The sequence below is a fragment of the Heterocephalus glaber genome, unplaced genomic scaffold, assembly GCF_053883595.1.
Source record: "Heterocephalus glaber isolate CG9 unplaced genomic scaffold, H.glaber_assembly_v1.0 deba00001145, whole genome shotgun sequence".
Lineage (NCBI taxonomy): Eukaryota > Metazoa > Chordata > Mammalia > Rodentia > Bathyergidae > Heterocephalus > Heterocephalus glaber.
Genome location: NW_028258202.1, coordinates 311,563 through 338,425, shown reverse-complemented (window position 1 = coordinate 338,425; position 26,863 = coordinate 311,563). Strand labels below are relative to the sequence as shown.

Here is a 26,863-nt window from a genome sequence, read left to right as displayed (position 1 = left end):
GAGAGAAGGAAAAAGAAAAATAAAGAAGAAATCTGAATTAGGTCCAGAACAGGAAAAAAAAGGGAGATGAAGAACAATGTGTGACAGCGAGAGAGAGAGAGAGAGAGAGAGAGAGAAGAAAGAAAAAAGAAGAGAAAAATAAAAATTTGAAAAGAGTAGAAAAGGAAAAAAATAAAAATTAAAAATAAGAGCCAAAAAAAATTGAAAATAATAAATAAAAAATGAAAATGAAGGGCCTCCTTCAGGGTATGACTCTGCTGTCACAATAGACAACGTGGGCAGCAATGTGCAGATATAAGTCAATGAGTCTCAGCAAGCCAGTTGCAGACCCATGAAATTCAGGCAGATTTCTGGCTGCAAGGCCCAAGTTGAGCTTCCTGTCCTCCTGCAGGGTTGAACTCTGCAAGGGCCTACTGCAGGTTCCAGCTGCCCTTCCCCTGAAGATATCGATGGGAGGTTATGATCCCTCCAACTTACCAAGTACGGTGGTCTGGTGTGCCTTTATTGCAGAGATTCTCTTCACTTTTCCATTGGGCTTCAGTTTTCATCAAGGAGACTGAGAGAGGCCCTCTTTCTTTTGTTCACTTCTGCTCTATCTTGTGGAGCTCAGGACAATGGCCTTTATGACCCCCTGTGCCTCTGTAGTGTGGATCCAGGTAGCGGCACCACCAGGAGGCCGGGGTGGGGGGGTGGGGGGATGGGGGGCTGGCGCTATGCTGGTCGCTGGGTGGTGGGGTGTGGGTTGGACGGAGTGGGGCTCCACGCGGCCAAGGTCCTCTCCGCCCACCTGGCTAAGGTGGTGGCTGGGGGGCAGTGCCTCATTTAATTTTTTTTTTGAGACAGAATCTTGCATATATTGCCTATGCTGGCCTCTTACTCCTGGACTCATGCAATCTTCCTGCCTCAGCCTTCTGAGTAGCTGTAACTGCAGGAGTGCCACAACACCCAGCCATTCACTTTGACTTTACAGTGATCCTATTTTCCTTCATTTACAGAAGAGAAATTAAAGCCCAAGGGACTTGCCAAGGGAGCTAGAATCTGAGCACAGGAGTTTAACATCAAAGTTCCTGGACATTAATATCTTAATTTGAGGACATTATCAGAGTCCTCTATTTATTTTGTAAATCATACACAGGAATATCTTTCAATTGCCTCCAGGATCTAAAGTAATATATTACAAATGGAGCAAGCAAATATGTCCCTGGCAAAATAGGATAGCATATATTGGAGAAAAGAAGAGTTAATGGAAATTCAGTTATTATTTTGTAATAAATAGTGGAGTCAGGCATGGTAGTACACACCTGGAATCCCAGCACTCAGAAGGCTAAGGCAGGAGGATTGTGAGAATGAGGCCAGCCTAGGCTACAGAGTGAATTCAGGGCTGGCCTGGACTACATAGCAAGACCCTGTCTCAAAAAATGGATGATGGATGGATGGATAAATAAGCAAGCAAACAACCAGAACCAGTGGTGGATGCTTGTAACCCCAGCACTCTGGGAGACTGAGGCAGGAGGGTCACAAGTTCAAGTCTAGCCTAGGCAGTTTAGCAACTTAGTGAAATCCTGTCTCAAAATAAAAAGGGCTGGGGATGTAGTTCCTTGGTAGAGCACTCCTGGGTTCAATCCCCAGTTCCAAACACACTCACACATGCACACACAGAAGCAGTCTCAGTCTAGTCTAACCACTTAAAACTTTAGTAATTAGAGGTCTGCATGGAAGAACTTTGAATATATATAAAATGAGGAACCCTTGAAATGAGAAGTCAGCTGACTATATTGGGATGTAAAAATGTACTACTGAGTGGATGCATTTACTATGAAACAGTTTATAAATACTAATAAAAATATTAGGATTGAGTTAAAAGGAATAACTTCTGCCTCAACTTTTTTTCTTTTTTCTTTATATTTATTGAGTTTATTGGTACATTTTAGGTATTCATTATGATCACATTCATCATTGGGAATTTGTACATGTACATGATATATCTTGGTTCTTATTTTTTCCCATTTCCCTGCACTCCCTTCAACCGCTCCACCCCTCCCTATATACATAAGCTTTGTTTCCATTTTTCCTTTTCATTTTTTTCTTTCCCTTTGATTTGCCCCACCCCCCCTTCCTAGTTCCCCTTCCCCTTTGAACATTTTCTTCCTATTTCACATCGATTTTACATTTTGGTTCGCATTTACACTTTCAGTTTCTCACACCAGAGAAACTATTTGGTATTTACACATGTGTGTCCTATTTATTTCACTTAAGAGTATGGCCTCAATGTGCATCCCTTTAGCTATAAACGTCTGTAGTTTATCTCTCTATATGGCTGAGTAGTACTGCATTTTATAAAAAACAAAACAAAACATCTTCTTTATGCAATCACCAGTTGATGGGCATTTGGGCTGTTTTCAAGATTTAGCTATTACAAATTGTGCCACTGTAAACATGGGTGCACATATATCGCTGTGGTATGATGTTTTTGATTCTTTTGGGAATACACCCAGAAGGGGAATAGCTGAGTCAAATGGGACCTCTAATCCTAGTTTTTTGAGGAATCTCCACACTGATTTCCACAGTGGTTATACCAGTCTGCACTCCCACCAACAGTGGAGAAAGGTTCCTTTCTCCCCACAGTGCCCCCCAGCATTTGTTATTGGTTGATTTCTTGATAACAGCCATTCTTTCTGGAGTGAGGTGGAATCTCAGTGTTGTTTTCATCTGCATCTCTCAAATGACCAGTGATGTTGAACATTTTTTCATATGTTTATTTACTGCTTCCATTTGTTTGTCTGAGAAATGTCTGTTCATTTCCGATGCCCATTTTTGGACTGGGTCTTTAAATTTGGGGGATCTGAGTTTTTTAAGTTCTTTATATATTCTAAAGGATAGCAGGATAGTAGTCCTTTGTCTGAGGAACAGCTGGTAAAAATTTTTTCCCACGTTGTAGGTTGTCTCTTCACTCTGTTGCTGTGCAGACCAGAAACTGAACTCAGGACCTTGTGCTTAGGAGGCAGGTGCAGCACCACTGAACTACATCTCTGGCCCTGCAGAAGCTTTTTAATAAGATGAGATCCCAGTTGTTGATGCTTTGTGCTAGTTCCTGTGCAACTGAGGTTTTGTTCATAAGTGTTTTCCTACACCAGTGTCTTCAAGAGTTCTACCTAACCTATCTTCCAGCAGGTTTAGTGTTTGTGTTTTAATATTTAGATCTGTGATCCATTTCAATTTTAGTTTAGTGCATGGTGAAAGATATGGGTCTAGTTTTAATCTTTGGCAAGTTGAAACCCAGTTTTTCCAGCACCATTTATTAAAGAGGCTATCTTTCCTCCAGTGAGGGTGTTTGGCTCCTTTGTCAAAGCTGAATTGGCTTAGTGTGTCTGGAGTTGTTTCTGCATCTTTTAATCTGTTCCATTGATCCTCAGGTCTGTTTCTTTGCCAGTACCATGCTGTTTTTATCAGAGTAGCTTTGAAATATAGTTTCAAGTTGGGGATTGTGATACCCCCTACCTTATCTTTGTTGCCTAGAATTGCTTTTGCTATTGTAGGTCTCTTCTGGTTCCAAATGAATTTTTGGATTGTTTTCTCTAGTTCTGAGAAATAGGATTGCATTGAATCTATATAGCAATTTTGGAAGTATGGTCATTTTCACTGTATTGGTTCTTCCTGCCCAGGAACAAGGGATGTCTTTCCATTTTCTTTTTTGACTTTTAAATAAATAAGCTTAAGTTTATTCACATCTGGTCCAAGAAGAGTTTTAGTGCCATGACTGTGCTTGCTGTTGATCAAATTTACCTATTAGTCTTTTTATGTGAGCCAGCTTGTTATGAAGATACTTCCATCTGTATTTTTCTTCATGGTAATTGGGACTAGACTGCTTGATCTTCTGATATTCTTGTAAGACTTCTTCAAGAACATTCTGATACTCTTTTGAGCCTGGAGAAAGGCATTTTTGCTGTGCGTCCAGTTTGATAAATCTTCGAGGTACAGTCTCCATTCTGGAGTGCAAAGCCCTGTACTCATCGTACTCTTCATTGAAGTCATCCTTATAATTCTGGCATTGCTTATAGGATACAATAGCAATATAATTTAATCAAATAATCTGGGAGTTCAGTTGTTGAAGAAGGCTCCATGGAGGCAGTGCAACCCTCTTTAACTCCTTCAATAGAATTCAGACTGGAGTTATTCAGCTTGGCAATTTCCTCTTGTCTTTGAATGTCTTCTTCCTTTTCCTCAGTAGTCTCAATGCTTTTTTATTTCGTCCTTTTCCTTGTGTTTTATTTATTTATTTATTTATTTATTTTTGGTACCGGGCATCGAACTCAGGTCCTTAGCTTGCGAGGCAGGCGGTGGAACCACTGAGCTAAATCTCCAGCTCTTCCTTGTGCTTTTTAGATTTCTTTTTGGACTTTTTGTGAGACACTGAATGGTTTTCTTTCATAGGCTTTGGACACTTTAGTAGAACTGAACCAGGGGATAAAGTTTCCAGAGAAGTCCTAGAGGTATATTTGTCTTGCTGGTCCTCATAGATGCTACCATTTTGACTAAAACTGTCAACAGGTAGGTCTTGAGTCCCCCCACCTTCTGGAGTGCTAGGGGAATTGGAGTTAGAGTTTACAGTCTGTGGAAGGTTCTAAACAGGCAGGTGGGCAGCAGAACCACTGAGCTAAATCCCCGGCCCCTAAGATATTGATTTTTGAGTGCTGACCTTGTATCCAGCTACTCTACTGAATTTGGTTATTAAGTCTAGAAGACATTTGGTGGAGTTCTTGGGCTCTTCTATATAGAGTGTCATGTCATCTGCAAATAATGACAGTTTAACTTCTTCCTTTCCTATCTTTATTCCTTTTATTTCTTTCTCTTATCTAATGGCTATGGCTAATGTTTCCAGAACTATACTGAACAGGAGTCATGATAGTGGACATCCTTGTTGTTCCTGATTTGAGTGTGAAGGATTTCAGTTTTTGACCATTTAGTATGATGTTGTCTGTTGGTTTTTCATAGGTGGCTTTTATCAGGTTGAGATAAAGACCTTCTATTCCAATTTTCTGTAGGGTTTTTGTCATGAATGGGTATTGGATTTTGTCAATTGCTTTTTCTGCATCTATTTAGATGATCATATGGTTTTTGCCCTTGATTCTGTTAATATAGTGTATTACATTTATTGATTTGCACATGTTGAACCATCCTTGCATCCCTGGGATGAATCCCACTTGGTCAAGATGTATGATCTTCTGTATTCTGTTTGCCAGTATCTTGTTGAGGATTTTTGCATCTGTGTTCATTAGGAAGATTGGCCTGTAGTTCTTTTTCAGTTGGGTCTTTCTCTGCTTTCGGAATCAAGGTAATGCTTGCTTCCAGGAATGAATTTGGGAGTGTTTCTTCCCTTTCAATTTCATTAAAGAGTTTGAGAAGTAGTGGCATTAGTTCTTCTCTAAATATCATAGAATTCAGCAGTGAAGCTGATAGGGAAAAGTTAACTTAGTGGATTGAATATTAAGGTAGTTGCAGAAGCAAAATAAGTAATGTATTCCTTTAAGATTTGCTTTTCCCATAACTCTTTTTTTTAAGGTGTCAGTTATCTGACTCTTTAACCAGTAACTTCATTACAGATAACATTTTAACCTAACAAAGTTGCAAATGCCTGGATGAATTTACAATGTATATGTGCTTATCTTGTCTGTAACTTGTAAATAGGAACTGGAATTACATTTACACATCAAAGACCACTAGGGATGAGATAGTGACTAACAAAGGTATAAAAAGAAGAGACTAACAATGAACCGCGCAGACACTGACCAGACCAGTTTCTGGCAGTCCTGCCTGCTTGCAAGTAAAACTTTTATTATTTTACCCAAATTCTGTGTCTCCGTATATTTCTTTCTGCGATTTTCCAGAACAAAGCCATCAGGACCCAGGCTTTTCTTAGTTGGTAAGTTTTTAATTATGTTTTCAATTTCATTGATTGATATTGGGATGTTTAGAATTTTTATATCTTCTTGGTTCAACTTTGGTAATTTGTATGTATCTAGGAATCTGTCCATTTCTTCTGTGCTTTCCATCTTATTGGAGTACAGGTTCTTAAAGTAGGTATTGATGATCCTCTGGATTTCTGCTGGATGTGTTGTAATTTCACCCTTTTCATTCCTAATTGCATGGATTTGGGCCTTTTCTTTCTTTTTTTTGATAAGGTTGGCTAAGGGTTTGTCAATTTTATTATTCTTTTGAAGAACCAACTCTTTGATTTGTTGATTTTTTGTGTCATTCTCTTAGTCTCCATTGCACTGATTTCTGCTCTAATATTTATAATTTCCTCCCTTGTATGAGCTTTGGGTTTGTCTTGCTCTTCTTTTTCTAGGAGCTTGCAATTCAGCATTAGGTTGTTTATTTGAGGTTGCTCTGTTTTCCTAATATTGGCATTCACTGCTATGAATTTCCTTTGTAGGACTACTTTCACTGTGTCCCATAAATTCCAGTACATTTTTATTGGCTTTATCATTTAATTGTAGAAACTGTCTAATTTCTTCTTTAATTTCCTCTGTGACCTATTGGTTGTTCAGGAGTGTGTTTTCAACTACCATGTGTTTGTGAAGTTCTTGTGGTTTCTTTTGCTATTGATCTCCAATTTCATTGTGCTATGGTCCGATATTATACAGGGGGTAACTTCAATTCCACTGAATTTCTATGGGCTAGCATGTGGTCTGTTTTGGACAATGACCCATGTATAGCTGAGAAGAATGTATATTCTGATTTTGTGGGGTGGAATACTATGCAAACATATTATGTCCATTTGTTCAATAGTTTGTTCAGTTCTAGTATTTCCTTGGATTTTTTTCTTAGCATAGTTGATCTGTCTATTTGTGACAATGGGGTATTGAGGTGCCCCACTACTATTGTATTAGTACTGAGTTGATTTTTCATGTCCATTAATATTGTTTTATATAGTTGGGTGCACTAGTATTTGGTTTATATATATATATAAATATATATAAATATATAAAAAATATAAATATATGTATATATATATAAATATATATATATGTATATTTGGTTTTTTTGGTACTGGGGATTGAACTTGGGTCCTTGTGCTTGCGCAGAAGGCAGCAAAACCACTGAGCTAAATCCCCGGCCCTGGTGCATTTATATTTATGATTGTCATTTCTTCCTCTTGGATTGTTCCCTTTACAAGAATGCACCGACCTTCTTTGTCTCTCTTAATTAGTTTTGGTTTGAAATCCACTTGTCAGCAAATAGGATAGCTACCCCTGCTTTTTTTCTGAGCTCCTGTCACATGGAGTATTGTTTTCTATCCTTTGACTTTCAGTCTATTAATTTCTTTTTGAATTAAGTGTTCAAATTTTTTTCTTGTGGTGCGGGGGATTGAATGCAGGGCCTTTGCACTGAGCTTCATCTTGAGCCCTTTTTTCTTTTGAGACAGAGTCTCACTCAGTCACTAAGTTACACAGGCTGGGCTCTAACTTGTGATCTTCCTGCCTCAGTCTCCCAGAGTGCTGGGATTACAGTCATGTGCCACAGTGGCAAGTTAAACTAAAACAATTTTTAAATTACAAGTTAGTAGTGAACCACTTCTTATGCCTTTTTCATTCATGCAACAGTTTCACTCTATTATAGTACTGGGAACTGTCTAGAACTCTCAAATATTCATGCTTTGCCTTTATTTGTGCCATAAAGAGTTTAGTTCATTTTCTTATTAAGACATATTAATTGGGGCATCCGGAAGGAAGCTTCCCTGCCGCCATTCCACACTCCTAGGGCAGAGAAGGTGAGCCACGTGGGCACCAGAAGCACCCCCTCCCCCGTGGAAATGAGAAGACACATAAACAAGCCTCAAAAACAGACTTCCAGATCACCTACAGCTACCCCAAAGGGAAACGAGATGGAACAATCTGATACTCAACCACCTGGACTCTCTGAACTGGCAACAAAAGAGGATCTGGGAAAAATGAAATCTGAAGTAATTACTCAGATAACAGCAAAGATTGTGCTCATAGTGCAAGACATGATTAATAAATCTAGAGAGGACACAGATAAAAAAATAGAGGATCTGAGGAACATGATGGAATCCCAACATAGGAAACAAATGGAATCCATAAAACAGATGCAAACAGATTTCCAGGAGATTAAAAACTCCATCGAAAGTCTGCACAGCAGAATGAACCAATGTGAGGATAGAATTTCAGATACAGAAGATAAAATTGCAATTAGTGACCAGGAAAAGAAAAATTGCTTTAATTTTTTTTTTTTTGGTACTAGGGATTGAACTCGGGTCCTTGCACTTGCGCAGCAGGCGATGAAACCACTGAGCTAAATCCCTGGCCCAAAAACTTTTTTTTTTTTTGGTACTGGGGATCGAACTCGGGACCTTGCACTTGCGAGGCAGGCGCCAGAACCACTGACCTAAACCCCTGGCCTGAAAAATTGCTTTAAAATTGTAAGGGAACACGAGAAAGCAATCCCGCAGCTGCTACATGATGTAAAGAAGAATAACATAAGACTGATTGGAGTCAATGAAGAAAGAAGAGAGAGTGCAGATGACATAAAAAAACTATTTATAGAAGTGATGGCAGAAAACTTCCCAAGCAGAGGAAAAGAACTTGACATATAGATAAGTGAGGCAGCTCCAGCTAGCCTTGATCAAAAAAAAAAAATCTACACATAGGCATAGAATAGTTAGGATTCCAGAAACCCAACAGAAGAACAAAATTCTACAAGCAGTGAGAGAAAAGAAACCTGTCACATACAAAGGAAAGCCCATCAGAATCAGAGCAGACTTCTCAATGCAAACCCTCAAGGCAAGAAGAGATTGGAGTGATGTATTTCAAGCCCTAAAGAAAAACAGCCTCCAACCCAGATTGAAGTACCCTGCAAAACTATCTTTCAAAATTGATGGAGAAATGAGTTACTTTCATGATAAAGAGCACCCCAGGAACTTCTTGAGTACCAAACCAGCACTCCAAAAAATGTTAGACAATATCGTAGGAAAAAGTCAATGAGGATCACAACCCCAGGAAGCCCAGCAGAATGAATCTGTTGGGCGTGACAAATTAAATGCAAAGGGGGAGAATCCAACAAAAAGAAAAAGTCATGACAAGGCTTTTAAAACTTTTAACTTCATCTCCCTAATGAATGTATAATTCAATCTTGTTATTGTACTGATTAGTATTTTTCTGATTCTAGAGTTGCACACCATTCCTTGTGCTGTACTGGCTATTTATCATCTCCTTATGTCCACTTTTTAATTGGGTTGTCTATTTTTTTTTCCTTTTTTTTTTTTTCCGTACCGGGGATCGAACTCATGACCTTGCACTTTTGAGGCAGGCACAGTGCCACTGAGCTAAATCCCCGGCCCTGGGTTGTCTATTAATGAGCTGTAAGAGTTCTTTATATATTCTGGTCATAGGTTATATGCATTGTAAATATGGTCTGTTGAAGGACTTTTCATTTTAATGATGTCATTTAAAGTCCTAAATTTTGATGGAATCTCATTTATCAATTTTTTTCTTTTATACATCATGTTTTTTGTATCCTAGGTAGTTCTTGCCTATCCTAAATTCATAAACATTTTCCCTTATAATTTCTTATTAAAGTTTTATAGTTTTACTCTTTCATATTTAGGTTCATAGATCCCTTCAAGTTATTTTTATGTATGGAAAAAAAGGATTGAGGTTAATTTTTTATATACAGATACCAGGTGTTCTAGTGCCGTTTGCTGAAAACACTATCTTTTCCTCAGTTCTTGAATTGAGTTTATATTCTATAAAATTTTTTTTTTTTTTTTTGGTACCAGGGATCGAACTCCGGTCCTTGCACTTGCGCAGCAGGCGGCGAAACCACTGAGCTAAATCCCTGGCCCCTCTATAAAATGTTCATGTTAAATAATCTTTCAAAACTCAGTGGATCATATATGTGATATATGTGTGGTTCTATTTCTAGATTCTGTTTTATTCCAATGATCTATATGTCTTTCCTTACACCAATACTGCCTTGATTACTGTAGCTTTAGAAGAAGTCTTAAAATTAGGTACTAAACGTCATCCAACACTGTTTTTTCTTTTCTTTTTTTTTTTTACTTTTCTAGGTCCTTTGTACTCCTACGTAACTTTTAAATTTCAATATCTAATTCTTCATTTATAGCAAGTATACACAGACCTGAATTTTTATATATACCTTGTGTTTTCTAATCCTGCTAAATTCAAGTACAAGTTCTAGGGGCTCCTAGAGATTTCTTAGTATTTTCTCTGTAGATGATCATTTCATCTACATAGAAAGATTTTGCCTCTACCTTGCCAATCCTATCCTAATTGTGTCATTTTATTGCCAGACTATTTTGGTTGGGCCTATGTTTCAAAGTTTAATGGACAGATAAAGAGTAAGCATATCTGCCCTTGTTCCCCACTTTAGGGAGAAAGCATTGTATCTTCTCCATTCATATGAGGCATTCTCGCTGGAAGTATGGAGTATATGTCTTTAATCTGTTGAGGAGGTTCTGGTCTACTTCTAGTCTCCTGATAGCTTTTTCCATGAACAGCTGTAGAATTTAGTCCAATACTTTTTCTGCAACTAGTGGCAGGATCATATGGCTTTTTCCTTTCCTCTGTTAAAATGATGACTTTTGGGGGTGGATCTTCCAATGCTGAACCAACACTGCCATCCCTATAATAAAACCACTTTCTACATACTGCCAGATCTGACTTCTAATAGTTTGTTTTGTTAAACAAATTTCTATCTATGTTCATACTTTTTTCTTCTATTATCTTTCTCCAGTTTTAGGATTAGCACAATGTTGAGTTCCTAAAATAAGGGGAGAAGTGTTCCTTCTTTTTTCTGCTTTGTTTGATATAATTTATCAGTTAAAATGTATATGAGCCTGTTGTTGTCATATAGGTAGGTTTTCAAGCTAGGAATATACTTTAATAGGTAATTTTTATATTTCCTCCAGAGTTAGTTTCATTAATGTGTCTTCCAAGGTACTTCTTAGAAGTTGTCAAATTTATTTCAAAACAGTTTTTGTTTTTTTTGGTACCGGGGATCGAACTCAGGTCCTTGCACTTGCGTAGCAGGCAGTGGAACCACTGAGCTAAATCCCTGGCCCAACAAACTTTTTTTTTTTTTTTTTTTTTGTACTGCAGATTGAACTCAGGTGCTTGCGCTTGCGCAGCAGGTGGTGAAACCACTGAGCTAAATCCCCGGCCCTCAAAACAGATTTTTGAAATATGCTTTCTATATCCTTTTAAATTCTGTAAAATCTGTGGTAATGTCTCCTAGGTCTTGATACTTTAATTTAAAAAATGTATAATTGATATTGTGTAATAGGAAGAAAAGATCTAAAGGAACAGGGGAAGTGGGAGGGGTAGAGGAACGGAAAGAAGGGAAAAGAAAAAATATGAGAAAAGGGGAAAAAAAAGGAAACAAAATCTTTGCAAATAGGGAAGGGTGGAGGGGGTGAAGGGAGGGCAAGGGAAGGGGAAAAAAATAAGAACCAAGATACTCATGTAAAGGTACAAGATCCCAATGATGAATGTAACTGTATTTTATACCTAAAATGTACCAATAAACTTAATGAGGAAAAAAAAGACATATTCATTGTACAAGTTAATGGGTTTCACTGGGACATTTCCATACAGGCAAATATCATGCCTTGATCATGTCTGCCCTTTCTTCCACCATCTTTTTCTCACCTCTCTCTCCTGCCCCCATCCACTTCCCCATCCCTTGATACAACCTCTTCCACTTTCAGGTCATCTTTTTTGTTTTTGTTTCTGTGTATGAGAGTTAACATGTAATATTTGTCTCTCTGTGTCTGGTTTATTTCACTTAATGTGATGCCCTCCACTTTCATCTATTTTCCTGAAAATGATAGCATTTATTCTTTATGGCTCAGTAACACTCCATCGTGTATATGTACCATATGTTCTTTATCAAGCTATCTATTTATTGGCACCTAAGCTGATTACTTATCTAAGCTGTTGTGAACAGTGCTATAATAAAACATGGACATGCAGGTATCTCTTGTATCTGACCTCATTTCCTTCAGATATATATACCCAGGAGTGGTACAGAGAGTCAAGTGCTTTTCAAAAGTTTTGTTTTACAGCCCTAGCAAAATCAGGAGATGAAGTCAATAAGTGGTTCTGAAGTTTCTTCTCTACCTTTAGACACACACACACACGTGTGTGTGTGTGTGTGTGTGTGTGTGTGATGCTGGGGATTTAACCCAGGGCCTTCACACTGACATATATCACCAGCCTCCCTCCCACCCTTTAAAAATTTTTGAGACAGGGCTGGGGATTTAGCTCAATGGTTCCACTGCCTGCCTTGCAAGCACAAGGTCCCGAGTTCAATCTCCAGTATCAAAAATAAATTCTGAGACAGAGCTAGGTGTGGTGGTGCATGCTTGTAATCCCAGCACTTGAAGGCTAAGGAAGGAGGATCACTGTGAGTTCGAGGCCAGACTGGGCTACATAGCAAGACCCTGTCTCAACAAACAAGCAAACAAACAAAAACAAAAGAATTTCAGACAGCATTTTGCTAAGCAACTAAGTTTGCCCAGGCTGGACTTGAACTTGTGTCCTTCCTCAGCCTCCCAGAGTACAGGGGTTACAGGTTTATGCCACCATGCCTGGCCCTTTATGCATTTTCATCTACAACAATGGCTCACCAAGGGACTGATTTTTAGCTAAGGGGATAATCCAACTCTGGTTATGGTGGAAGCTAATCTGAACAGGGACAGTTACCAGGAGAATGGGAGTTTGAAAAGACTTTTGGATAATTCTGATCAGTCCTTTCAGTCTTGAGTATTTCTACTTAATTTGCAATACAAAAAGACTAAACAGGCTTGGAATTTCACATTAAGAATAATTGGAATAACTCCATTTGGTCTAAATGTACAAACTATTGCTTATTCAGAAGAGATAATAGTAGCTGACATTTACTGGGTGTTTACTGTGCCAGTGTTTAAGTTTGTTTTCTATTCTACAACAAAATACCTGAGATTTAGTATATTATAAAGAAAACAGGTTTATTGTATTTATCTTGAAATATTGGAGGCTTACAGTCCATGATTGGGTGGTCTCATCTATTTGAGCTCCGGTGAGTGCCTCTTGACTGTATCACAGCATGGCAGATGGCCTTAAGGCAGGAGTGGCCTTAAGGCAGGAGCTCAGGTGAAAGAGATCACTGGAAAAACAGGAAGCCAAAGAGCAGAGAGGCATTAGGGTTTTTTTGTTTGTTTGTTTGTTTTTTAATAACAACTCGCTCTCTAGGGAAACTAACTGGAGTCCCAGGGAATACAATAATGCCTTTCACGGGCAGCACCCAATAATCTAGTTACCTTACACCAAGCAGTATCTCTTTTTTCTTTTCCTTTTTTTTTCTTTTGAGACAGGGTCTTGCTATGTAGTCCAGGCTGCCCTTGAACTCACAGCAATCCTCCTGCTTTAGCCTCCCGAGTGCTGGGATTACAGGCATGTGCCACCACACCCGGTTTAAGCACCATCTCTTAAAGGTACCATTATCTTCCAATATCACATTGAGAACCAAGATTATAATACATGAACTTTCCTGGGCCACACTCAAACCATTCTCCAAGCCAGAGCAGCCAAGCACTGTGGTAAACACTTTATATAATCTCCTTGGAGTCTAATATAACCTTGTCAGGTAGCTGAGGAAGTGGAATCTTTGAAGATTGTTCAAAGTTACAAGTGGTAAAAGCCATTTGAGTGTGATATTCAAGCCCGTATTTCAAACCACCACATTACACTATTTCTAAGGCATTTGGATTTGAGATGTGGATTTTTGTTGTAATGTTTGTTTCCTTCTAGGTCAGAAAGAGATTCTACTAGAATCTGCAGTTTCACGCAGTTCCAGCTGGCTTTTAGAAGGCTGGAGGAGGTGGAATGTCTTACATATTTACCTAAAGAGGATGAAAATGTGTTGCCCTTTTCTTTCCTTCCTTCCTTATTTTCCTTTCTTCTTTATGGTACTGGGGATTGAACCAGGCCCTTCACACTCAGCTACATCTTCAGTCCTTTTTAATTTTTTTTAAAAAAATTTTGAGACAAGAGTATTGCTAAGTAATTAAGTTGCCCAGGTGGCCTCAAATTTGGGATCCTCCTTGCTCAGCCTCCTAGAGTGCTGAGACTACAGGCTTGTGCTACTGAGACCAGCTACTTTTCTATTATAAACTGGCAATCTAGCCTAGCACAAAGAATCAACAACTGGGATTTCATCTTATTAAAAAGCTTCTGCACTGCAAGAGAAACCACCAACAGAGCTAAGAGACAACCTACAATATGGGAAAAAATTTTTAGCAGCTGTAACTCAGACAAAGGGCTACTCTCTAGAATATATAAAGAGCTGAAAAAAATCAGACCCCCCAAATTCAAAGACCCAATTCAAAAATGGGCATCTGAAATGAACAGACATTTCTCAGACAAAGAAGTAAAAGCAGCAAATAAACATATGAAAAAATGTTCAACATCACTGGTCATTCGAGAGATGCAGATGAAAACAACACTGAGATTCCACCTCACCCCAGAAAGAGTGGCTGCTATCAAGAAATCAACCAATAACAAATGCTGCCGGGGGTGTGGGGAAAAAGGAACCCTTCTTCATTGTTGGTGGGAGTGCAGACTGATGCAACCACTGTGGAAATCAGTATGGAGATACCTCAAAGAACTAGGGCTGGAGGTCCCATTTGACCCAGCTATTCCCCTGCTGGGCATCTTCCCAAAAGAATTAAGAGAATCATACCACAGCGATATATTTGCACCCATGTTCATAGCAGCACAGTTTGTAATAGCTAAAACTTGGAAACAGCCCAAGTGCCCATCAACTGGAGACTGGATAAAGATGTGGTTTTTTTTAATAAAATGGAGTACTACTCAGCCATAAAGAATGAAAAACTAGAGACATTTATAGCTAAATGGATGCATATGGAGGCCATACTCTTAAGTGAAACAAATAGGACACACGTGTAAATACCGAATAGTTTCTCTAGTGTGAGAAACTGAAAGTGTAAATATGGGTTAAAATGATTAAAATGAATAATTTTGTTGTTGTTGTTACGAGGGATGGAACTCGGGTCCTTGTGCTTGGGAGGCAGGCGCCGGAACCACTGAGCTACATCCCCGGTACCTAAAATGAATAATTGATAATTTGAAATAGGAAAAAAGGTCCAAAGAGGTAGGGGTGAAGGGAAGGGAATGGGAAAGGAAAGAAGGGAAAGGAAAAATTATGGGAAAAGAAAAAAAAATGGAAATGATGTCTATGTAAATAGGGAAAGGTGGAGGGGGTGAAGGGCACACAGGCAATGGGGAAAAAATAAGAACCAAGGTACATCATGTACAGGTACAAACACCCAATGATAAATGTAAATATACTGTATACCTAAAATGTACCAATAAAAGAACTTAAGAATAAAAATAAATAAATAAATTATGCTCTATTGTTTAAGACTTAAATCACCTTTAGAGAGAAAATATTTATTTATTGGTACTGGAGACTGAACTTCATGCCTTTGCACTGAGCTATATCATCACCTCTTTTTATTTTTTATTTTGAGGAAGGGTCTTGCTAAGTTGCCCAGGCTGGACTTGAACTTATGATCCTCTTGCCTCAGCCTTCCAGAGTGCTGGTATCACAGGTGAGAAAATCACTTTAAATCTCAGACCGTATCTCTTTTATTATTATTATTATTATTATTATTTTTTTTTGCAGTACTGGGGATTGAATCCACAGCTTTTATGCTGAGCTACTTCCCCAGCCCTATATATTTGTTTGTTTATTGATTGAGATAGGGTCTAAATTGCTAATGTTTCCAGGCTGGGCTCAAATTTGCAATGCTCCTGCCTCAGCCCATAGAGTGCTGGGATTACAGGCATGTGCCATCACTCCTGGCTTAATTTAGTGTCTTAATATGCCTGATATTATATAAAACCTTATGTCTACATGTATATTTTCTGGAGGAAGGATCTACAGCTTTTATCATATTTTACGTTTTCAAATTGTCTATACCTCAACAGGTTAACATACATTATTCTGTTGATAGAACAGAAAAAGGTAAGATGTTGAGAATTTCTCTTTGGTAGCAGTCAATTGGTTTTAAGTGTCAAGACCCAAGAAATTAAACACTACAGAAAGTTCATCAAACTGTTGAAATCAAGAATTGGAAAAGGTCAAGGGGAAGGTTTCCCCATCACTTGGAGGCTTTGTTGTTGTTGTCGTTGTTATTGTTGAGGCAGGGTCTCCCTTTGTAGTTCAGGCTGTCCCTGAACTCACTATGTAGCTTAGGCTGGCCTTGAACTCACAGCAGTCCTTGTGCCTCAGCCTCCCAAGTGCTGGGATCACAGGTGTGTGCCACCATGCCCGGCTCCACCTGGAGGCTTTTAAAAGAAATTTTCTCCCAAATTCTGATGAGCTCCCCCAAACACATCTAAGAGGTACTCCCCCACACCTTGGTAATCTAAAACTTTTGTTTACTGTAAAAGTTTATCTTAACCTGGAGGTGTGTTGGGGAAGAAATAAAGAAACAAAACATCTGCCTATCTTAGCATGTACCCAAGCCCTTGATTCAATCTCCACCACTGTGGGTTACTGGTTTAAATGTTTGCACATGTGATCATAGTCTGTGCCTAGCACTATATTAATATTATTTTAAAAGATACACAAGCTGGACATGGTGGCGCACACCTGTAATCCCAGCACTCGGGAGGCTGAGGCAGAAGAGCTGCCTTGAGCTCAAGGCCAACCTGGACTACATAATGAGATCAAGGTCAGCCTGAACTAGGTAGTGAGACCCTGTCTCAAAAAAAAAAAAAGGAAAAAATAAAAAGATATGCAAATATGTAAAACCTTAAAGAAATTTAGAAAGTGCATGGTCTAAAATAGTCTCTGCTATACTTACTGCTGATATACTCTGCTCTACAGTTGGAACAATTGAAGAAAAGTATTTCTGGCACCCTAGCAGTCTTACTTTCTTTTATTATTGCATGTTAGTAATACAAAATGGTTAGGTTCATTTTGGGAAACTGGTACATACATTTGACACATTTTGATCTTTTTGTCTTGAGACAGGGTCTCACTATGTAGTCTAGGCTGGCCTTGAACTCTTTTTTGAGACTGTAGTTTAGGCTGGTCTTGAACTATGTACCCCAGGCTGGCCTTCAAACTCACGGTAATCCTCCTGCCTCAGCCTCCTGAGTGCTGGGATTACAAGTGTGAGCCACCATGCCTGGTTTATTTTTATTATTTTCAATCCCATTATCTTTCTCCTCCTTTCCTCCCTTGTCTCCCTGATCCTCTTCTCCATCTCCAAAAGTCTACCTTCTAGTTTCCTGTCATCTCTCCTTTATTTATTCATAATTTTTTTTCCTTTTTAAGTAATAATTTCTCCAGTCTTGACCATCTAATATATTTGCTTCCAATTTTATAATATAGCCTTTTTTTTGCTCAGAAGGTAGTTGTGATTTCACAGGATGGAAACACAGGGAGAGAGGGTAATTTTGTGATTAATGATATGATATTCCCTCTACCTATCAAAATGTAGATTTGTTTACTGGTTCACCGCTTCATTCATATATATTTATGTAGTTATTTAATTTGGATTTTTGAGACAGCATTTCTATGTACTCCAAACTGGCCGTGAACTTGCAGCAACACTCCAGCCTCAGCCTCCCAAGTGCTGGGATCACAGGTGTATGTCACTACACCCGGCCTGTTCATATTTTATAGGATGAGTCAATTTTTTTAATGGAAGGTCTTACTCATATATGGCTTATATCTAGATGTCCCCCCCCCCAAGCCTCATGTGGTTGGTCATAGGTGGGGCTTTTTGCTTAGTCCCCACCCCCATACCAGAAATTGAACACAGGACCTTGGATTGAGAGGTAGGCGTGGTGGCACTGAGCTAAATCCCCAGCCCTAGGTGGGGCTTTTTGGAGGTGGCTCGATCTAGGGTGTGTGATGCTGGGATCAAGGATATGATGCTGGGATTCATGGTGTAATGCTAGGATTAAGGGTGTGAGGGCTGCTGTCCTACTTGTTGCTTGCTGTCACTTGCTGCTTGCTACTTTGTTGCCTTCTGCCTCCATGAACTGTTTCTCCTCTGCAATGCCCCCTCCCACCCCTGCCTGCCATGCCACCCTGCCTTGGAACCATCCAACTATGAACTGAAACTTCTACAAACTATGAGGCAAATAAACCTTTCCTCCTTTAACTTTGGGTTTCAAGTATTTTGTCTCAGCAACAAGAAAACTAACACAGATTTTGGTACCGGGAGTTTGGGGTCATTGCTGTGACTGTACCTAACTATGTGGTTCAGGAACCTTTGGAACTGGCTTGTGGGAAGAGTTTAGAAAGGTTTGGAGATGTTGGCTGAAGAAGCAGCCCTGGAATGTCTTAAGCTGTACTTGATGGAAGATTCTGGTCAGAGCTCAGAAGACCATAATGCTGACAGAAATGATGCCAGTAGAGACCAGGCTCAGTAGGTTTCTGCTTCGAAGGACTGCATTGGCTATTGGACTTCAGACAATGTGTGTTATAGCTTGGCAGAAAGTTTGTCTGCATTTTTCTTGTGTCCAGAAACTGTTTGAGACTGAGATTAAGGGCAGTGGACTAAGTAATCTTGCAGAAGAAATTTCAAGGCAGTCTAATGTTGAGGCAGTGGTATGGCTACTGTTGGGGGCTTTTTGCCAGATTTATGTTGAGAGTAAAGAGCAAAGAGCCCAGCAGAATGATTTAAAACATTTTGAGTTTGGCCAGAAAGGAAGTTCCAGTAAAGTTGTGGCCTGCAAAGATGGAACAGAGGAGAAACTGGTCGCTGAAAAGACTAGCAAGAAAAAGCCAAGTATTTCAGAACAACAGAAAAGATAGCCTGAGGATATCATAAGAACCAGCAGGGGCCTGGGGATTGAGCTCAGTGGTGCCACCACCTGCTCTGCAAGCGCAAGGTCCTGAGTTCAATCCCGGTACAAAAAAACCCAACAAAATGAACCAGCAGGACTCCAGCCTTTGTAGCCTCAGAGTTGCAAAGGTGAAAGATTTTGCTTTGAGAAGAGAGCCCCAGAGCATTCCAGAGCACATTCCAGAATGGCAACATCCTAGGGAAGTTGTTCCTTGGGATTTGGTTCATAGGCACTTGACCCCTATAGCCAAGAGAGAAGGAAGCCTGGCTACCGCTCCAGCTGGTGGCAAACCTTGGCATCATCCACATGGTACTGCGTTTAGGTGCATGCAGAATGCAAGAGTTGTGGGATCATAAAGGCTTCCACCCAGATTTCAGAAGGCGGCCTGGGAGGCCAGGCAGTGTGCCCTTGATAGGGTAGCGTGTGAAGCTGTGAATGTGAAGCCAAAGGTGCCATGGAGACCCCAGAAGTTTGGAGAAGCCAAGAACGTGGATCGTCTGTGGAAAACTTCAAGGAAGGATCGGAGCTGGCCCAAGAGAGGACCTCTGGCAGTACCATAAGGGCACAGCCATCTGAGCCCTTTGGAGTTTACATTTTGCCACAAGTTGCCTCAGATTCTGCACATGGAACTACAGTACTTAATGTTTGCCCTGCTGGACTTTGGACTTGCATTAGTCCCATTCCTTTGTATCCTATTTGTACCTTTTGGAATAGAAATGTCTATCTTGTGCCATTAAATGTTGGAAGTCTTTAACTTTCTTTTCATTTATACAAGGACTTGCAGCTAAGAATTTACCTTAAATCTCAGAAGAGACTTTGGACTTGGACTTGTCAGCAATGCTGAATATGTTAGGACTTTGGCAACTCTTAGAGATGGACTAAATGCTTTTTGCATAAAGGGTGGTGCATGAGTCCTTGGCGGGGGGGTCGGGGTGGAATGTTATGGTTTGTGTCTAGATGTCCCCCCAAAGCCTCATGCAGTCATGGGGGTGCTTTTTAGAGGTGACTGGATCCAGAGCGTGTAGTGCTGGGATCAAGGGTGTGTGACTACTGGTTTAGCATAGTTCTGGCTAGGATTAAGGGGGTGAGTGCTACACCTGCCCTACTGTGGGTAGCCTGCATAAAATACAAGGGACAGAAAGAGGACTAATGTGCTCTCCCCTGACTGCTTGTTGTGAACTACTTCTCTGCCATGCCACTGCCTTGGAGCCAGTCCACTATGGTCTGAACTTCTACAAATTGAGCCAAATAAAGCTTTCCTCCATTAACTTTGGGTGTTGGGTATTTTATCTCAACAACAAGAGAAAAAGTAACTAAGACAAAGTGATACAGTTACAAACACAGGATATAAGAACATACTTTTATTTTAATGTAAATCAGAATGAATGGATATTTAACTAAGTTGAAAAGCTGTAATGCAGTGCTGACTGTAAACACTAGATTCTGAGTCTCCAAAATGTTGAAAATCCAAAACTATACAGGCAAAATTTAAAAGAAATGATTTTGAAAGTCTTATATCAAGTTAAACCAACTTGCAGAATTTATATGTAATCTTAATAGTTTATGCATGATATTTACACACAGATAAACTATAAAATATTAAGAGCAATTCATTATTTTTAAAAACTTCACTACTATGTTATTATGAATCAAAAAGCAAGTGTTAAATATGCACTATACTTGATCATTTAAAAAACTGTGACTGGGCTGGGGATTTAGCTCAGTGGTTCCGCTGCCTGCCTTGCAAGCTCAAGGACCCAAATTCGATCCCTGGTACCAAAAAAGAAAAAAAGCAAAACCAAAAAACTGTGACTATTTTTTTTTTGGTACCGGAGATCAAACTCAGGACATTGCACTTGCAAGGCACTCGTGGCGCCACTGAGCTAAATTCCCCAGCCCTGACTGTATTTCTTCTAAAGTACTTATGTTTACCAAACAGTTAGGATTATTAAAAGTGGTGTTACTATTTTATTTATTTATTTACTTATTTTGTGGTACCAGGGATCAAACTTGGGTCCTTGCGCTTGCGAGGCAGGTGGCGGAACCACTGAGCTAAATCCCCAGCCCTATTTTATGACTATCTACATGAGATTTATAGGTGTACATACTATAAATGCATCTTACAAGTCCAGGAATTTAAATTTATAATAAGGTAATCCTTAATCCATTTTGATGCACACGAGTTTAAAAACTGATTCATAAGGTAACATTAATTAGATCAGTTTCCCAAACTTCTCAGATAAGAACCACTTGTAGTTCTGGGGATGTAGTTCAGTGGTAGAGTGCATGCCTAGCATGAGTAAGGGCCTGGTTTTCATCCCCAGCAAAGCAGAAAATCACCTGGGCCTCTGTAAAATATATAATATAGACTACCACTCTACTCCCCTAGATATTCTGACTGAAGAGGACTGAACTGAGCCCTAGTTATCACTGCTTTTTGACCAATATAGCAGTTGTTTATCCTCAAAGCTGTGTGGGGGAAGGGGAAAGTTATATTTTTTCTTTTTTTGAGACAAGGTCTTGCTATGTTGCCCAGGCTGATCTCACACTCCAGGTGTCAAGTGATCCTCCTAGCTCAGCCTCCCAAGTAGCTGAGACTATAGGTACACGAGATAGATGGATAGATAGATAGATAGATAGATAGACAGACAGACAGATAGATAGATCTATCTATGTATCTAGATATAGATATATCTTTTTTCTGAGACATGGTCTTGCTATGTAGTTCAAGCTGACCTTGAACTCACTGTGTAGCCCAAGCTGGCCTCGAACTTGTGGAGATCCTCATGCCTCATCTTCCTGAGTGCTGGGATTACAGGCATGTGCCACCACTCCTGGTTGTGGCCTTAATACTAGTGTTTCTCCAGTCCAAGGCTAATACTTCTCCCTGTATGGTCCTAAACAAGTTTATTTATTTGTAAAATGGAAATAATACCTATATCTCATAGATGGCTTAAGGTTAGATGAGGTCAACTAAGTAGAGTTCTCTGCAGAGGCTGACACAATAAATGATAGCTATTATTTTATCAAATGAAGCTCCCAGAAGATATTTCTACTTCTTCACAGTCAGTTCTTCAACACACCTGCCATCTGGTTTCTGCACCCACCATTCCGAAGATACTGCTTTTACCAGATTGGTACAATTGCCAGATTCAAATGACAGATCTAAGGCATTGATTGCCCTTTCTGAAAGTAGTAAACACTGCTGACCACTCTGTTCTTTGAAACTCTTTCAGTTTCCCTCAAAGCAGTGTATACTGATTTCCACATACTCTGTGGCCAGTTCTTTTTTTTTTTTCCTCTTGTGGTACTGGAAACTGAACCCAGGGCCTCTGCACTGAGCTACATCCCCAGACATTTTTTTTTTTTGGTACTGGGGATCGAACTCAGAACCTTGTGCTTGCGAGACAGGCGGCAGAACTACTGAGCTAAATCCCTGGCCCTCCCCAACCATTTTTAATTTTGTATTTTGAGACAAGGTCTCACTAAGTTGCTCAGGCTGGGACTGAATTTGAGAATCCTCTCGGCCTCCCAGAATGCTGGGATTACAGGCACGCACCACCATGCCTGGCTATGGTCAGTTTTTATGGGTTTTTTTAGTATATTTTTTGAGACAAGGTCTTGGTATGTAGTTTAGGCTGGCCTTTAACTCACTGTGTAGCCCAGGTTGGCCTCAAATTTGCAGCAATCCTCCTGCCTCAGCCTCCTGAGTGCTGGAATCACAGGTGTGCCTGGCTTTATGGTTCTTTCCTTGTTTATCTATACTTTTTATTGTGTGTCGGGGATTGACCCCAGGACCCTGGACATACATGTGACTACCAGAGTCTTATCCCCAGGCTTACCTCTTCATTCATTCATTTTCAGTACTGGAGGTTGAACCCAGGGCCTTAGCACTGAGCTGCATCCCCAGTCCTTTTTTATTTTTATTTTTTTATTTTTTGGTACCTGGGATTGAACTCAGGACCTTTTGCTTTCGAGGCAGGCGGCGGCACCACTGAGCTAAACCCCCGGGCCCCTTTCTTATTTTTGAGACAGAGTCTCACTAAGTCACTAAGTTGTCTGCGCTGGGCTGGAATTTGTGATCCTCCTGCCTCAGAGTGCTGGGATTATGGGCATGCAATACCACATCCAATTTCCTTTTCAAATTTTAAGGTGTTTTAAACTTTACCAAGGTAATACATATTTATATGTCAATAGCAGCTACTCGGTAAGGCCATCTCTGACCGTTAAATTAGTGTCCTCACCTACCCTCTTTCACTTCTCTTTTATTTTCACAGTACTTCTCTTACTCTTATCTACCTCCCTTACGAAATTCTAAGCTCTGAGGGAAAGGACTGTTTTATTCATTGCTATATTCAGAGCATCTAAAATGATGCCTGACACTCATTAGATTCAATGAATATTAACTGACTGAAATATCCCCATCTAATCAGTCACCACATCTTACAGATTCTACTCCTAAGTTCTCTTAAATCTCTGCCCAGTGAAACTGTTCAAATGAGGTTAACAGAAAGCATTGTATTATATTTTGGCAAATTAAAGCCTTATGTTTTCACCCTTTCTACTTTGTCAGAAACACTGAACAGAGCTTTGTCTTTTTTAATCCTTGTTAGACTACTGATTTAAAGAGAAAAATTTAGGGCCAGGGATTTAGCTCAGTGGTTCCACTGCCTGCCTTGCAAGCACAATGTCCCGAATTTGATCCCTGGTACCAAAAAGAAAGAAAAAGAAAAATTTAAAAAGAAGCCAACTCTGTAGACACCTTCAGTTTACTTTTATAATAAAAACTGTTTGAATAATTAGACCTTTACATTCCTGAAGATAAAATGTAATCTTTTACCTTATTTTGCTCAATTCAGTTGTTCATAAGATCAAAGTGGTAAAGACAATGTAAAATTTAACATTTTAATACTGACGTTGTATATTGTTTTACTTAACACTTTGGGGGAGTAACTGCCTCTGACATCAAATCAGGACATTTTTGTTGCTAATGTAATGAGTTGTTTTTTTTTTTTTTTTGTACCAGGGATCGAACTCGGGTCCTTGTGCTTGTGCAGCAGGTGGCGAAACCACTGAGCTAAATCCCCGGCCCTTAGGTAATGCGTTTTTGTAATGGCAGTCAGCAAATAAAAGGATGCTTATTATTAAAAACAAACAAACAAACAAACCTCTGCCCAGTGTTCCTGCCTTACAATTGGATTATGCCTTGCCTAAATGAATGTCACAACCATTTCCAGTGTTGTTCTCATATAATTCACATTCTAAATTGCTGCTACAGTGATCCATGTCCTTCAATAGATCCCTATTGCTTTTAGAATAAAATCCAAATTCTTTAGCAAAACATAGGGAACCCTCCAGGATCTGAACCCTAGCTAATTCTACACTTTCAGTTTTGTTTGTTTTTTGGTACCTAGGATCGAACTCAGTACCTTGTGCTTGTGAGGCAGGTGGCGGACCCACTGAGCTAATCCCCGGCCCTACACTTTCAGTTCTTATCAGCTCCTTTCATATATACCATGCTATAACTATCCCTTGCTATTTACAGTCCCATATTGTTTGCACATGCCATGTTCTCTGCATGGAATGATACCCATTCCCAATCCCCAGTGCCTGTCTGGCTAGCTCTTAATAGTTGTCTCTGAGAAGTTCTCCCTTAGTTCCAAGGTTGGACTTACATGCCTTCCTCTGTACCTCTGAAATAAGCTGTGTGTATTTTATCATTTATCACATGTTTATATGAACTTATCCAACACTAGATTGGTACAGAGTAGTCAAGAAATATTACTGAAATCAACTATACCAATCTATCTTTGATAACCAGGTCTTCACCCAAACTACCTTTCCTTCTTCTATACCCTAACAGCTATGTTCCTAAGCACTTCTGGAGAAAACACATAAACCATACACACACACACACACACACACACACACACACACACACACACACACACACACACACACACACACACACACACACACACCCCAAACTGGTACCATTTTAAATTAACAGTGTCTCACTTGTGCATTAAACACCTAATAATCTTTTGATGGATTTCTAGTCAGGTCGAGCTCCCATTTTTCTCAGTGACCATTAAAAAATAAAAACCAAAAGAATGCTTAAGTAGAAGGGTTTAGAGTGCAGAGTAAACCTCCCTCCCCCTTCTATTTAATTCCTACAGGTGTTAACAGTCTAAGGTGCATCTTGCCCAATTTTTACATAATCTTTATGCAAACATAGTAGTGAAAACATGTACTAACAAAGTTTTAAAAAATTAGCTGGGCATGGTGGCGTACGCCTGTAATCCCAGCACTCTAGAGGCTGGGGCAGGAGGATCACCTCGAGTTTGAGACTGGGCTACATAGTTCAAGGGCAGCCTGAACTACACTGTGAGACCCTGTCTCAAAAAAAAGGAAAAAATTTTTTAAATTTAAAAAGTATGCAAACGTAGATTTATATCCCTTTGTGCCCCCAAACAAATTAAATCAAGTCCTTCCTACTATTCTATTATATATTTTTTTTGAGACAAGGTCTCATCTATGCAGTTCAAGCTGTCCTTGAACTGGCTGGCCTCAAACTCAGGGCATTCCTTCTGCCTCAACCTCCCCAGTGCTGAGATTACAGGTGTGCACCACCATGCCCAGCATTTCTATAATTTTTAAAGAGTATATTTCCATATTAGCACATACAGATTTTCCTCATTAACAGGTGCATTATTTTTTCACTGAAAGGACATACTATGATTGACTCCTCTGCTACTGATGGACCTTGTTTCCAGTTTGTAATTTTTTTCCCTCAGTAATTTCAATGCTTTATTCAAGCTCCATCTCATTTTCTAGTCAGGTCCAGCTCCCATTTCACTCAGTGACATTAAAAAATAAAAAACAAAAATGCTTAAATAAAAGGATTTGGACACAAAGGTGATCTTATTTATTTCACAAAGGAAACTGAAGCTATGAAATGTGAATTCCTTCAATTTCCCATTTCCCTTATCTATACACTGATCTATAATATCACCCATTCTTTAAAGAGATCTCTCATCATAATGAAATTTCTCTATGTTCACTAACATCCCCTCCTGTTTCCACAAGTCCTTCCAACAAGTAGTCTCTTTTGCCTTTTCCAACTCCCTCTATATTGCTTTCTTCCTCTAAGCCTGTGGAAGCATAGTTATCTTTCATCTTAAAACTCCTTTTATTCTTCAGAGCCTAGCTTCCTGAAAGAGTAGTCAATCTCTATCACTTCCTCACCTCCCAACTGCTACTCACTGTACCCCTGGCTGGATTCCAATTTCTGACTGCTAAAACTACTTTTGCTAGCTCAGGTTGTTGGAGACCTGCTAATTAAAAATCCAAAGATTCTTGTTAGGCCAGGCATGGTGGCACATGCCTGTAATCCCAGCACTTAGGAGGCTGAGGCAGGAGCATCATCACGAGTTTGAAGTCAGCCCGGAATATGTAGTGAGTTCAAAGGCAGTCTAAACTACATAGCAAGACCCTGACTCCAAAAAAAAAAAAAAAAATTCTTGTAAGGTCTGATTTTACTTCTCTGTGGTATATGTGTTTCTGTCTGTCTGTCTCTCTCTGGTACTGATCATTGAACCCAGAGCATATTTTTTTTAATTGGTACATTTTAGGTGTACAACATAATGACATTCATCATTGGAGATATGCACCTTTACATAATCTCTTGGTTATTATTTTTCCCCTCCCCCTACCCTCCCTTCAACCCCTCCATCCCTCCCTATTTACAAAGACTTTGTTTCCATTTTTTCGTTTTCTCACATTAATTCCATTCCCCTTTCCTTTCCCCTATCCCTCCCACTTCCTTCCCCTTTGCCCCTTTTCTTCCTGTTTCACATTATCTATTATACCTTTTAGTCCTTATTTACACTTTCAGTTTCTCACACCAGAGAAACTATTCGGTATTTACACATGTGTGTCCTATTTATTTC

General features: G+C 39.5%; 1 protein-coding gene and 1 long non-coding RNA gene across 5 annotated transcripts in view; one reads left to right on the top strand and one right to left on the bottom strand.

Moving 5' to 3' along the window:
- The window catches only part of LOC147828287 (uncharacterized), a 91,746-nt gene that overhangs the window by 9,573 nt on the left and 55,310 nt on the right, over nt 1-26,863 (top strand). For all 3 annotated transcript variants that reach the window (XR_015451041.1, XR_015451040.1, XR_015451042.1), the window contains exons 2-3: nt 15,576-15,652; nt 23,938-24,007. This is a non-coding gene — a long non-coding RNA (uncharacterized LOC147828287). The remainder of the gene's footprint in view (nt 1-15,575; nt 15,653-23,937; nt 24,008-26,863) is intronic.
- The window catches only part of Taf1 (TATA-box binding protein associated factor 1), a 129,145-nt gene continuing 115,291 nt past the window's right edge, over nt 13,010-26,863 (bottom strand). Inside the window, exon 38 of one of the 2 annotated variants that reach the window (XM_087210519.1) lies at nt 13,010-13,185. In XM_087210519.1, the coding sequence (XP_087066645.1) occupies nt 13,119-13,185 (67 nt within the window). In that variant the 3' untranslated portion in view covers nt 13,010-13,118. The remainder of the gene's footprint in view (nt 13,186-26,863) is intronic. The other variant, XR_015451035.1, reaches the window with a different exon arrangement.